Source organism: Amphiura filiformis, chromosome 14 (genome assembly GCF_039555335.1).
Source record: "Amphiura filiformis chromosome 14, Afil_fr2py, whole genome shotgun sequence".
Lineage (NCBI taxonomy): Eukaryota > Metazoa > Echinodermata > Ophiuroidea > Amphilepidida > Amphiuridae > Amphiura > Amphiura filiformis.
In genome coordinates, this window is record NC_092641.1 from 27,927,109 (window position 1) to 27,942,604 (window position 15,496).

At 35.5% G+C, this 15,496-nt stretch overlaps 1 protein-coding gene across 11 annotated transcripts in view; it reads right to left on the bottom strand.

Moving 5' to 3' along the window:
* The window catches only part of LOC140169891 (neural cell adhesion molecule 2-like), a 100,129-nt gene that overhangs the window by 3,663 nt on the left and 80,970 nt on the right, over window positions 1-15,496 (bottom strand). For 2 of the 11 annotated variants that reach the window (XM_072193201.1, XM_072193203.1), the window contains exons 12-17: window positions 13,989-14,119; window positions 13,011-13,224; window positions 12,322-12,396; window positions 10,306-10,522; window positions 9,839-9,955; window positions 4,333-4,424 (exon numbers count right to left, since the gene is read on the bottom strand). In XM_072193201.1, the coding sequence (XP_072049302.1) occupies window positions 4,333-4,424; window positions 9,839-9,955; window positions 10,306-10,522; window positions 12,322-12,396; window positions 13,011-13,224; window positions 13,989-14,119 (846 nt within the window). Of the gene's footprint in view, window positions 1-4,332; window positions 4,428-7,643; window positions 7,961-9,838; window positions 9,956-10,305; window positions 10,523-12,321; window positions 12,397-13,010; window positions 13,225-13,988; window positions 14,120-15,496 lie in introns of those variants that run through there. The other 9 variants (XM_072193200.1, XM_072193202.1, XM_072193204.1 and 6 more) reach the window with 6 other exon arrangements.

Sequence of the window (15,496 nt, forward strand, 5' to 3'; positions counted from 1 at the left end):
GCCAATAGGAATTTTAAGGATGAAATTTCAAATATCTCAAATTTGTCAGTTTTGAAATGCTCTCCTTTTCCATTCAAATTGGTATAACTTGGGGGAATAAAGTCCCATTGTGCTGAATGAGGTATCAAAATATGCAGAATAAAATTCATTATTTTATTTTTTTAATTTAGGTTTAGTGCCTATTAGATATTGGTTTTGATTTTAAGTGTATGGATCTGTTGTGTGCAGTATATAATTTCCACGATCTCCATTCTATAATGCATGCCGTCTAATATAAATAAAAGTTTGTGAGACAAATACAAATGTTTGGCTTACTTGCATCCATGCACAAATGGGCTGTTCCGGTTGAAATTCATACACCCCTATGAAAGACATAATCTTATAAATCTCACACACAGGGGGGTATATATTTCCACCCATTTGACATTCCCCGTGTGGTACGTGGTACATGTAGATTAAGGCAATGTCTTCCATAGGGGTGTGTGGATTTCCACTGGAATAGCCCAATGCATTCGTTTATCATGAAGACATGCACATTTGTTTCAATTTGTAAATGTTATTCCACACAAATCATTTTGTATGATTGGATATAACTAGTAATAAGCCCATATAATGAAGCAGTTCGAATTTAATTAAAACAAATGCAAAATGTATCCACCAGAACTTTGTTAATACAGAATAGAGCAACAAATACATTCATCAATTCATAATCCATGTGTGCTTATTGCTTTAGTGCAACAGAAACCTGCAAATAAAATAATGATGTTATTTACCAACCACGCAATAAGGTTTTCTGAAAAGCAAGTGTCTTTAGATTTTAGTCATCAATTCCCTTTAACAGATTTGGATTGGAGCAAGAGAAGAATGAGATTTAGAAGATATTGGAAGGGTTTTGCGAAACCACCATGTATACAAGTTATACGTACACCAAAAGATTGGGACTATATAATTGAAGAATTATCAAAGTATGTACATAATTTAACTGTGGTGAATATTTACTCTTTAAGAAAAGTTAAAGTTTGGTTTTGCAGAGAAAAAGTTTATTTAGTTTTTTTTTTTTTTTTAGGTCACAATAAGTATGGCAAATTCCCAGTGAGGACCAAAATAAGATGCAAAGAATGGTTGGTGGTTGCCTAAAACAAAGTAACACATGTTGTTATCATGTACAGCCATGCATAATATAATACCATGACTCATCACTTTATCTACTTGTAGGGTCAAACAGGTTATATTCCAACACTTTTTTGTTCCCAACATTTTGAACTCTGCAAATTAGTTCATCAGTATTGTCAGTAAACAGTTATTTAAATCTAAAATTTGGGTTGATGTTACATTACGGCTCAATGACAGTTTCGTGCGAAGATTTGGCACTTTCTCAAACTGACTGACTATAATTCCCGCACATCGTCGGCTGCTTGCTGTCGGAGCTGACTCAACAGAGACAAAGGGAACTACCTTCTTCCGCATATGACCAAGTCCTTGCAGTGACATCTATGTTAGCTACAACTGGACGTAGCAGACAATGTGCAGGAATTGGTCATGTAATTTAAGAAAGTGCCAAGTCTTAGCATGAAATGGTCATTGAAATACGTAACATCAACCCAAATTTTTGATTTGTATAAAAGAATGCAAAAACAATCAATTTCAACTCTGATTATCTAAGCTTTGTCTCTATTCATTGTTCCAATGTAGTAGAAAAACTTTGAGGAGCAAATGGCGATATTGGAACAAATAACCATTTGGAATAAAATGAGGTTGGAATAAACTTGTCAAAATGCAGCAAAACCCTATTACTAACAGGAATCAATCTGGCTATGCTACTGATAATTATATCACACAAAGTATAGCATAATTATACCATGCAAAGTGAAATAAAATGCATACAAAAATATAACTGTCCTAATATAATAATATACTCTAAACTAGCAGGGATCATCTTGGAAAAGTTACTGATTCTAAAATTGCAGCATGTGTATACATGTATCAAAAAGAAACTATCTGAATAATATTTACTATTTGGTAACATACTTTGAACTAATAGTGCTATAAGTTCAGTCACTGTCGATAAGCTATTGATAACAATATTGACATGCATGATATCATGCAAACTGAAAAACTATCATAACAAAACTGTCAGAATATGATAACACTAAACCTAACAGGGGTTGTTGTGGATAGCCATGGACTGATAATAATATTGCATGACATGCATGTGCACATAGGAAAATAGGATAGTACTAACAGAAATATTACACATACCCTAGGGTTCATTTGCTGTTACCTAATAACATTGCAAACTGAAAACTAACAAAATAAATCTTGTCAGAATAGGGTAACCTACCTACACTGAGCGGGAAAAACCTCATAATGTACTTTTGGCCCTTGAACATGGATAAAGCCTTGTAGGTGTAGACTTTATATTGAAGAGGTTGCTTCATCCATGTTCAAGGGCCAAAAGTACATGCAGGAAACACCTCATATTTACATTTGGCCCTTGAAAATGGATAAAGCCTTATAGGTGTAGACTTCATTTTGAATGGTTTGCTTCATCCATGTTCAAGGGCAAAAAGTACATGAGAGTTTTCCCACCCAGTGACGTTACTCTAAAACTAACAGGATTCATTGTGGATCAACTATGTGTAAGGATTGCATGCACCAAGAAAACTAATAGTTTCCATCATAAAAGAGAGTAAGGGGTAAGGTAAAGCATAGCTTCAAATGCCATGAAGCAGTTTCCACGGGATACCATTAATTTTGTGAACTCGATAAGCAATATTCTATTCTTGACGATCCAAATAGCCCACAAAGATCCATTTATTTACTAGGGCATTTACAACACAATAAAAGTAACAAAAAAACTTTTAATCAAAACTTTAAATTATTTTCAATGGTTATGGTGCCATTCAAGTCTTAAAATACTCGGTACAATTATCAAACTTGCTAGACTTGAGTTCAGTCTTTGTTTACAAGATTTAGGGTTAGGGTTTATGGTTGGTGTAGAGCAGTCTTGTAATGAGACTAGTGGAGTTGCACCCTATTAAGTAATCGCTCCCAATACTCGATGATAGCAACTAAACAAAGAATGTTGTATCAAGAGGCATTGGTTTATTCCAGTTGAAATTCATACACCCTGTATAGAAGACATGACCTTAACCTCTCACACAGGGGGTGTAGATTTCAAATGGAACAACCCATTCAAATTACGCATTTGAAATTTACACTCCTTGTGTGGAAGAGTAATAAGGTCAATGTCTTCCACAGGGGGTGTATGGATGTGAAGTGTAATAGCCCATTCCTGTGCATACCATGGTATCTAGTCCTGTAAACTGATAACATTTACATGATAAAATTCAATTTATGTTAACAATAAAATATGGTTCACCCCCAGGGTTCAGTAAAAGTTTCTGGGAAGTGAAAAAAAAAGGTATTGTAAAAATATTTTATGAAAATAAACCAACAATAAGAATTTTTCCATGATTTTCTAGAAGATTGAGACCTATGATCAAAGATACCAATTTCATTATGTACCAATGCAAACTTTTTGATAAATGATAAGGCGACGAAAAAACAAACCCTGTTTTACTGGCAGATTGACTTTTCAAATAGGGTCGGTCGGGATTTTATTTGTTTTATAATTATTTTTTTCTGGAAGGTAAAATGACTTTAAAATATCAAGCTTGACAATTTTGCAAAAAATTGATGATTAGTTGCAAACATATTTTGAAAGTAATTTTCCAAAAATCAATAAAATTGTGGCCCCAAAACGGCTGATTTCACATGATTTGAGCAAAAAGTACAAAAACATTCTCCCAAAATGCAGAACAGGGTTTTTTTTTGTTGCCTTACTACATTTTTTGCATGAAGTGTTTGCATGATAAACATATGTTAAAGAGTGATGTAAATACAGAACCAGATAATATACATGCAATTTGATAATTCACGGCAAGAGATATAACAGAAGAATAATTCAGACAGATTTCCCAGTGAGTCCACTTTCCCAATTTTAACAGAATATCAATTTTGAAGAGGATTTTCATGATAAGAACTATAATAGTTCCATTTTTTGTACAAGAGAGAGATTCAACATCATTATATCACAGGATGTCAACTGTTGATCACACAAGGGACATTATCGAAAAAGTAATATATTGTTAAAAGTTGTAGTAGTAGTTTTAAGCAGAATTAAAAGACTTAACATAATGTTAATGCAGTGCTGTATGGAGGCAGCTGTGCTATGCTTAGTTTAATGAAAGTTATACGCCCCATTCTACCTACATACAGTATCGTAACAAATATAATATGATATGCAGTAACTATAATATATAAACCCACCAATAAAGCTATGATGATGCATGATGTCTGATGGCGCCTCTCTTAGGCCTCGTTTCTCGGGGTACCGACGGTATCCGGGTAGATGCTCCTCACTGCTAACCACCAACACAACACACACAAGCACCCATAATGCCACACCACCAAATCGACACAAATAGGTTGCCATGGAGATTTGCAGGTCACATGTCACAAAATGACAAAGTAATTCAGTCACAATTGGGGAGATATCCAAGAGGCGAGAGAGAAAGAGGAAGTGTTACCATGGTTACATGAGAAGGTAATTGACAGAGATTAAGGAGTAGCATGCATTGCAATCATATTGGAGATAATTTTTCAAGAAATCCAGGTGACAGAAGATTTTTTCGGGTGAAATTATTTTACAAGTATAGTATTATGAAAATAAAATATTAATAATAACTGTGTACGTTAGACCAGCAGTTTTGTGTGTGAATTTCTATAAGCTCTACAAGAACTGATTTTCTGTAATTATCAATAATGTGCTTGTCTGAATCACACATTTCACTGAACATCTCATTATTTTAACCAAAGCAAGCCCATTGTACATGTATTTTCTTCTTTCTTTTTTCAAAATTGTTCATAGGTGTATCAAAGCTAAACGCACAATGGTAGCCCATTTGGGAAATTGTCCCTATATCAAAGTGATTCAAGAAAGTTCAACCAAGTTTGCCTAACATGTTCTTTAAAATTCAATCCAATTTCATTTTAGCAGATTTTTTGGCGATTTGTGTGATTTTTCATGTGGCCTTCCCACAAAACAATTTTATTTGCAACCCAACTGCTTTTATTCCAAATTCAATACAAAGTGCAGTATCGTGTTTTGTTCTTATATCTGTTTTTTTTCCTGATCATTCTGTTTGTTCACCTGGATTTCAATAACACAGTAGTCAAACTGAGCAAATACCAAGCATCTATTTTGTCAACTTTGGAGAGCTCAAAATGCTCGCACAATTTGCAAAATTTGACTACTCAACATCGGTTTCTGGGTTATAGGTGTTTATAGTAAATATCATGCATTTTGCTGTGACATTATAATGGGTTAATTTACATAGCAAATCCATGCAGTGAGAAAAGAAATATAGATCAAGGCAGTGGCATTATGGGATGCGTATACAGGTACTCATGCAGAAGAGCATTGTGAGATAGTTAGCATTTAAAACCCAGAGGCATTGTGGTATAGCAGTGATAGCAGTATACATAGTATGAGGGTGTTTCTAGATGATTGATTAAAGCTGTTGGAGCGTGTCATGTTATGATACCGTGAACCCAGTAGGCAGAGTGAGAATGCGAAGAACTCCAATGGAATGGGCTGTTCCGGCTGAAACTCACACACCCCCTGTGGAAGACATGACCTTAATCTCCTACACGGGGTGTAGATTTCAAATGGGGTCACCCATTCGGGTAACCCCATTTGAAATTCACACTCCCAGTGTGGGAGATAACAGTAATGTTTTCCACAGGGGGTATATGGACTTCAACTGGAATGGCCCAATGTTGAATGTCATCGACTATGTACCCCTCACACTAGACTAAGTTATAAACTATAATGATGACCTATTTTACGATACACCATATGTCAAAATACTCCCCATAACAATTACTCTATAATGTCCTATTCTGTAACGCATTATGCATCAAAATATTCCACACAACTCATTGAAATTGCTTCAAATTTTTGTAAACAGAAATACCTTTCCTTCATTATAAAAAACCTAACCTCAATATATTCAAACAACTATATATTGTATGCACAAATTCAAACTCCAAATAAACCGAACTAGTTTTGCCCTTCCAACTATTTGGATCCTTGACATGTTTGTTGAAATGGTTCACACTCCTTAGACAACAAATTAATCGACCTGATCCGTAAATTACTAGTCAATTCTGACCTGCAGCTATGCACTCAACTTGCTAAACCTATCAAATTTCTATAAAGCTAACATTATATCAATATCTTTGTATTGCACAAACAGTTAATTTCTAGGTTTAATATTTTTATGAGGGTCTTCAAATCGAGGTGAAAACTCAAATTCCTTACTCTATCAATATAAATGTAACTCCCACCAATAAAGCCAATAAAAATATATCACATAACTCATGTAAGCCTTGCCTCTAGTACAAACCTATAAAAAAAGTCCATCTCTATTGCACCTGTTTTTTCTCTTCTATACCCTACTACACTAATTGCTGAAATTTTCATTGCCTTTGTCATATCTTATTACACATGATTTGTTTGTCTGAAATTCTGGATTGATCTTGTGGTTTTAAAACCTTGTAACTTACTATGGCTATATGTATCATATATTATTATGTCAATGTGCCATACAACTGATGATAACAAAATCAAACCAAAATGTTGCAATGGTTTAATAAATTGATGCAAACACATATCAAAACAAAAAATAAAACCAAATTTATGATAAAATAATAAAAAATATAATGACCTATATTCACAGTCTTTTAAATAAATTGAACATGCAACTTTAAAGATACGAATCACTAAAAATAAATAAATAATAAATAGCACTTTGTGCAGCATAAAATAATTATTTTTTACACTATCAAACACTATGCATGATCGTCTCATGCATGCTATAAAAGATGCACAATTCAATTATTTTATGTTTCATTTACAAACCTATACTTTTAGTCTAGCTATTCACTACAGCCATCGTCATGATGCAAGGAAAAAAATAAAACAATTTAGTTCTTTTATAACCATTTGAAAACAATATAAGACTTTTAAACCAAGACTTTTTTAACAATTCAAACTTTTTTCAACCACAGACCCTATTAAGAAGGGTATGTGTTTCAACAAACTGAGAATTTGAAATCTAACAACATATTTGCCCTATTCAATTTCTCTGCAGCAAATGTCCATATGATGACAGTGAATGTCAAGTTAAACTAACACAAATAATATTATTATACTTAACTTTTCAACTAAGTTAAAAGTTGGAACAAATTTTAATCTTTATCCAGCGCACATAAAAAAACCAATAGCTAATGCATCTGGCTGGACTTAAAACCAGCAACCTTCACAATACTTGCACAATGCTCTTACCAACTGAGCCATAGAGGCATGCTGGAGTAGAGCAGAAGTTTGAAATTTATAGGTATCAGAACTGCTTAATATATAAGTTAAAAGTTATTTATTTTCAAATTACTAAGAAAGTATACGCAAGATATTTGAAGCTTAAAAGATGCTACATTTTATGATTAATAAATTTTTGGAATCTAGATTAAAAATGCATCTTTATCAAAAGGGCATTTCAAGTCGCATACAAAAACATCACAATTCACTATAACAGTCTCCTTCTGAGACAGGTTTTCATTTATACAGGCCTATTTGTCAAATAAATTCAATGGTGTGTTAACAGTCTGCAAAAGAAAACCAGTTAGCCCGTTCTTTGTTTGAAAGAAAAACAGTTACATGATCAAAATGAGTTAGTACATGATGATGATAATGAGGATGATGATGATGAGGGTGGGTTTACCATGGTTACATAAAAATTTAAACATTACATATGAAACAACAATTAATAATTGAAACAATTTAATGGAAAATTAATTTCTTTTGTGAGATTACAATGAAGTCACATAGTTAAGCCTGAAAACAAAAAAAAGAGAAAATGGGTGTAAAGTTAGCGGGTGTCGGTGCTGAGTTACTGCTTCAGAACACATGGACAGGTGATATTTTTTAAATATAATTATATATAGTTCTTTGTAATTTTATGCAAAAGGTTAAATCTTAAGCAGCTTCAGGTGCAACGTTGATTCACATGCTGAATGCATATACAATGTGTATCAAAATTAAAATCTCACAACCCATTTTAGATTAATTTGGCTTTAATCATAATAGTGGAGTCTGGTTGGTTTTTATCATGAAAGCTTTCCAGACTTCCAAGGACCTTCATCAGTGTTCTGAAGCTGCAACCTTGTCTACAATGATGATAACTAACATGGAACTTCTAACTTAGCTTGACCACTATGTAGTATGATTTCTCTTAACACAGGTACTTTAAACATGGAACTCTGTTGCACTGATCCTGGTGCTCAGCATTTGTGCATAAATTATTATATCTGCACACCTTTATTTTTTATGCTAGTCTTCAGCAGCAAACTTGATATTTCCCCCAGGCTGCTGCAATATTCCACAAAAGCTACCATAACCCTAATAATGTTTTACCCACTGGAGAGGTTTATACATATTTGTAATCAACTAAGGTAGAAGCTTATAGATAAAGCAGTGGCTAAGTTTCGTGAACATTTTTAGGATCTGCCATTTTGTTACTTGGCCATCATTATGTGCAAGTTTACAGAGTTCGCAGATCCCTCAAAGTTCAAAACTCTGCCACTAACGCACATCTTCGCATGGCTTTTCACATAGAACACAGGCTATTGCTTTTGCCATTATTCTTCCAACCGAAGGGGTCCAGTACAAATGCTCTATTCCATTTGAAATCTACACCACCTATGGGAGACATGACCTTAATATCACACACAGGGGTTGTATATTTCAAATGAAGTCATCCATTCAGGTAACCCCATTTGAAATTCACACTCCCTGTGTGGAAGATTTAAGGTTTATCTTCCATAGGAGATGTATGGATTACAAATGGAAAATTGTCTGCTTTGTTCTGATTGGATCAGATCCTGTGACATATTTATTTATCCAACATTTTGAAGTGACGGTTACAAGCAACCTTCAACGTGACAAAAGCATGAAGCGCCTTGTGTTATACTTGAAAAGCCATATGAGGAAATTCACCAAGAGGCAGCCATTCACCACGTTTTACTCTCTCGTTATCTAATTTTACTTGTCAAGATGAAATCAACATTGGACTATTCCAGTTGAAATCCCCCCCCCCCCCATGGAAGACATGACCTTAATCTTCCACACAGGGAGTGTGAATTTCAAATGGGGTTATCTAAACGAGTAACGCCATTTGAAATCTACACCCACTGTGTGGAAGATTAAGGTCATATCTTATACAGGGGGTGTCTGGACTTCAATTGGAATAGCCCACTGTGCTACCTCTTTGTGAATTTCCTTCATATCTTTCATGATACTACACTATACTTTGCCCCTTCTCTAGTGAAAGATGATGCAATGCTCATTGTAGTCATCGCAGTTACTCAATATCAAGCTCTGAACCAAAGTCAAGAAACCCGATCTGCAAGTGGACTGCAAAATCTACTACACAGTGACATCACCTTGCACTAGAAATAAGATAAAGCAACGCCAGAGTTGTCTCCTCACAAGTTGAGAGAAACGCCATGGATTTTGCAGTGGCAGATTGAAACAGTACATTTACGTGGTTGCGTGATCAGCATACGGACAAATTGCGTTTGTATACGCATCAAGAGATTAGGTTAGAGCGAGCGATTTGAATCTGCCACTGCGAACTCCATGGCATTATTCTCAACTTGAGATGAGACAGACTATTATAGCATAATACTACTCTACTATTGTAAGAACACACACCCCTCGGAAAACCCATTCACGGGTGGCTTGACGATAGAGTCGTCGTCATCGTCGCTATAACTCTTGAGCGGCATGACTGTGTCTGGTACTTCACCATTGCCCCTGTCTAATTTATTGCTGTGTAAGGTTCAAAGGTCACAAGTTAGGAGAGGTCATAGGTTAAATTGAACATGTACATACATTTTTTTTTTTTACTAATCAATTATTGCACACAATAATAAAATGCATAATAATTGTAAACACACATTTTAAGCTCAAATTTTGATTAACATTTTTGAAATATTTACTCATCAGGTACACCAAGAAGCTAAGATTAACATTCACAGTTCCTCTGCAATACATGGTCTAACAATTATTTTGTATCTTCAACTAATACTGCTTTAAAGAAATTCACATAACAAAATCATTATAAAAACTCCATAATCATAAAAACATGAGCCTACAAAGGCAACACAATAGACACTTACCCATACCCTGGTGGCCCATCGCCCAATTCTAGATCGTCCTTCTCATCTGGCGGTACCTTGCCGCAACAGTGTACGCAGATGCACATCATGAACCCGCAGCTATTCATGAAGTAACACGAGATGTCGACTACGATGAGTAGGACGAAAAACGCCCCCAGGATGATACCAATAAGTGCTGCTGTGCTAAGATCACCCGAAATTTGCGGTAATTTATTGCCTGTGAGAGAGAAGAGAGACAAGAGAAATGAATGAGGTGTGGATGATTTACAAATTGCTAGGATTTTGGCGTGTCTGGAAGCAGAGATGTTCTAGTGGCTTGGCGGCACAAAGACTTATTTCCATTAGCTGTAGTGATATGGTGTGTCCCCTTAGTTGCCATGCAATCATATACAACTCAGCACAAACACCGAAAAATGAAGTCTCTGTGCCTACTACTTGGTTATATAGAATCTGAATGGACATCTACTTCTTTTGTGAATGAATATGCAGCAATTCACTGATTTCACTGACTATGGTTGGCTTGTGATTTTATATTTTTGCTTCTAAAGTGTTTGAACCCACATTCATGAAGTAACATGAGATGTTAGAAATAAATTCTATAGTGTTTATCTGGTAAATGTAATTCTAGAGTTGTGAAATGAGGTTTCCTTGCATTTTTCACATATATATCGCATATTGTGAACAAGAAACAAACTGGTTTCAACAAGTTTATTAAAAAAATGTCTGTTACATTTTCATTATCAACTTAATTTATATATTGAGGGATCGGTGCAAGTAGGCCTATCTGCAATAGTTGCCATAGACATTTAGACAATTGCTGCGTTCTATATTGTACACATCTTCAAATGACACCTGGCAGCTTTTGCAGAGAGGACCTTATTGCCTGCGATATCTTGAAATCATTTCACTTGCTATTTTTCAAATTAATCATATTAAAAGGGTGTAAACAGATCATCGTCTCTTTGCTCATTTTGCAAATAGCCATGCAAATGCCCTCTTTTTGTGCTAATGCAAATTTGCTGATGCATAATGCTATGTGCAGTGAAGCATCTTTAAAGAGAATTCAGCTAACGCTTACAAATGTTCTTCTTTTATGCCAATATTATGTCGTATATGGGGTATTAATTCAAGAAAATAATCCTGAACATTAAAATAGGTTAGTCGGACGGGATTAGGTTAATAATGGTTAGCTGGTGTAACAAATGATTGAATAATTCAATGGAATTATAGTATTCGGCAAGGTCCTTCAGCAAGTGTCCGACTGCTCTTCCCGGTTATCGCAAAATAAAAAGAACTAGGTCAAGATGCAGATGTGATGACAACGTGAATCAATTAGCCAATCAGAACCTCACTTTTGTGTTGACAAATTGGCAGATTGTTGCAGAACCTTGCCGAAAACTATGGCTACACGAAGTGCTTCCTATTGCAACTTCTGAACATGCTTAGTACTAAGATAATTCAATGCAAAAAAATGTGAAACAAATCTTCAACATTAAATACAACAAAATTCAATTTTAAATCATAACAAATAGAAAAACAGTGGCAAATCCAGATAGCGAGTTTCCAGCGATTCAGCCAAATATAGCCCCTCAACCCCCCTGTTTAATATTAAACCATTTTTAAGTAGTGAATCCAGGGGGAAGTGAAGGGGGATACCAGCATCCTGACAAAACTGCAACAATCATGCGAATCTGCCAATCTTAGCCTTTCAACTCCCGTTTAATTTTCAAGTAGTGAATCCAGGGGAGGGTGGGGGTAACAGTCCCTTGACAAATCTGCAAAAAACATGCAAAATCAGCCAATTATAGCCTCTCAACCCCCCCTAATTTGACCATCATTTAAAACCTGGATCAGCCTCTGAAAAACACCAAAACTCAAATTATCTTTAGCAGCAGTAACGTGTGTGTGTCTTTAGCAGCAACATTTGTGTAAATCAATCAAAGAAATTGTGAAAAGCAGAAAACTCAAAATTCAAAATGGAAGATTGATAATCATATCAATCATTATCTGCCTTACTGTTGGGGTCTCTAGTCACGTTAACCTGTGGATGGGACTCATCAGTTGTACCCGGGGTCTCGGTACCTGGGGTCTCTGCAAGTAAGGATTATTTTCAAATACATGTACACTGTAAATTATACATTTGAGTACAATTTATTGGTAGTAAAAATTGGATATAGACAAAACTTATTGTAAACGAGTAATATATGAAACCGTCATCAGAAATATCACTCCTACACTATTTTGCAAAGACCTTTCGCACTTGCTGATCGATCGCATAAAAATATTCATGTCACATGATTCTATGCAGATTGAACTACGAATAAGGTGCTAATGAAACCCGACCTCATATTTACGCCGTAAACTGTGCTAAATCAGGCAGTGTGAAAGGTCTTTGCAAACAGGTTCGTCCACTCTAAAGATTTTCTTTATCAATCCGGAATAACTACCCTCAAAACCCTTCTTTGATTGACAAAGCTCTACTCCGATATTAGAAATTCAGGATATAGATGTCTTTCTTTTGAATAAAATTGTCTTCAATAAAATGTTTCTGATACAGTAAAAAATGTTTTAACTGGAATGGTCTAACATGTCAAACAATGAATTAACTACAGAAAAATGCTTCTATTTGGGGAGGTCATTTTGGTGGCCTGTGAGAAGGTTTCCCCCCCCCCCCAAAAAAAACCCCACAGTACACACTGACTCACCTGGATACTTAGTTGTGGGTATTAACGGCACACCGCCAGGCATCACTATATTAATGCCGTCTGATTTACTTAAACCAAATGCATTCCTTGCATATATTTCTATCCAATAATATTTTCCCGGCTCTAGATTGGTTATTGTGTATGCTATTGCGTTTCTATCAACTTCGATATCTTGAGGGTCTGGTCCTAGCTCCGTCTCGTCTTTATTTGATACCTGAAAATAAGAAAGATGATTATAAGCAGAAAAATAATGTACATATGTGCCCGTCCACAGCGAAATGCTCGTAAAGTCAGCCCTGGTCAAATTTGTTTTCTTCCGTGTTTAGAAAATATATATCATAAGCTTTACAATGATATATCATTTGACTTCAAACGATATCCAGAAGTGGAGTTATGGCTTGTTAAACTTTGCTCCGTCAGTAAAAGGTACATTATTTTGGTACTTCATTATTTCTCTTTTTCTTCATTGCTGGTATTAAATATCAAATTGTCATAATTGGCGGTCACTTCAAATCATCCCCAAGTCAACGAGGTTCAGGAATGTCCTCTCATTGTTAATTGTTGGTTAACCCACCACTTGAACAGGATTTAGCCAAAGCAAACAAAGACTAAAGCTACTGCCAAAAACATGCACTCCATGTTCAAACCTTTGTAGCGCTCAAGCTTACACACACCAATCATTCCATTTCGGGCTGGGGGTATTTACCAGAGCATTACACAGAGGGCAATTTTGAGTTGGTATTCTTTGGGTTGAATCTCTTTGATCTGGACAGATAATTTGATCTAACCAATAGGCTATTCCAGTTGAAACCCCCCCCCCCCCCATGGAAGACATGACCTTAATCTTCCACACTGGAAGTGTGAATTCAAAATGGTATTACCAGAATGGGTGACTCCATTTGAAATCTACACCCTCTGTATGGGAAACTAGGGTCACATCTTCCGTGATTTCAACTAGAATAGTCCACTCCAACTTACCAGGCTCCAACGAATTTCAAATTTCTGAACCGGACCTCCGCCGTTATTATCAGCTTCTCTCCATTCCAATGTGTATTTATCACCCCTGCCGTCATCCTTTTTGCTCAGAATGATGGGTGCATCGGGTGGGCCTTTAACATAACGTAAGTTAGCATTTAGTAGTAAGGCTAAAAACACACATTTTTAAGTTAAAAAAATCACACAAAATGAGTCTAATACCAAAAATGTTCAAATTCATGTTTTTTACATCAGTTACTAGTAGGGCTGTTGTCGAGTAGAATTTTCATTGTCGACAATCATCAAATCCCAAGATCCGATGTTGGCAAGTTGTTGACAAAGCAATACATCGTTTTAGTCCATATATCAAGTTCAGAGACCATGTTATGCATAGTTTATTTACATCAAAATATTACCGTCAACTATACGTAATCAAATTGGTAACTTACCACTACAAAATGAAATCTATTAATCCGCCCTATCATTGTCATCTTGTGCTCAATTATTACTTTTTATTAATTTCATGGTAAATAATTGTGATCTTAAGCTTAACTCTAACATTTTTAATGACTAGTCTTTGTCGACAATAGTTCATGCTTGTCGACAATCGGGAAAATTACTTTGTCGGCAACAGCCATGTCGACAACAGCCCTAGTTACTTGTCCTTTAATGTTTTGATGCAAACGCCATGAAAATTGCACACTTTTTTACCATGTTATAGACAATTTATTAGTTCAAAATCAATACTTGGGCTACTCAAGTTAAAATCCATACACCCCCTATGGAAGTAATGACCTAAATCGCCCACACAGGGAGTTTGAATTTCAAATGGGGTTACCCCAATGAGCGACTTCATTTGAAATCTACATCCCATGTGTGGGAGAAGATCATGTCTTCCATGGGGGTGTATGGATATCAACTGGAATAGACCATTGGCGACATATAAGACTCATACCACTTGATAGCGTCACATCTCTGACCGCGGCATATTCAATTTGGAGAGCATTATGCTTCACTGATACATGTTACACGTATCCTTACACACAGTACATGACGCTGCAAGATTCTCAATCGCACCCTTGTTCATTTAACGATGAATTTCTCAATTATTCTTGGATAAATTTGGTAATGCATCTAACAAAATTCCTCTACGTTCATATCGACTTGATTGGTTTAATTTAACTGTGCTCAAGGTATGGCTACTCAATGTAATGGGACTTTCTGGGGTTTGCTTCCTTGGTGTGCTTTATACTTGCTATGTCTGTCAAATTTAACAAGATTATTTTAAGACATCTTCTCGGGAAACAAATTAGTATGTAACCGTTTTATTGTAAAAAGCAGTTCATTATTAGTTGTAACCTGTTTGGTAAACTTGACAACATTGTAACTATGTTTAACAAAAAAAAATCAAGAATTAACTAACTTAGAGACTGTTCAATATTTATGCCGGAGGAGAGGGAGGTGGGAGTTTCCCATTTACCATTTCCCCTCATGTTTCAAAACAATTCAGT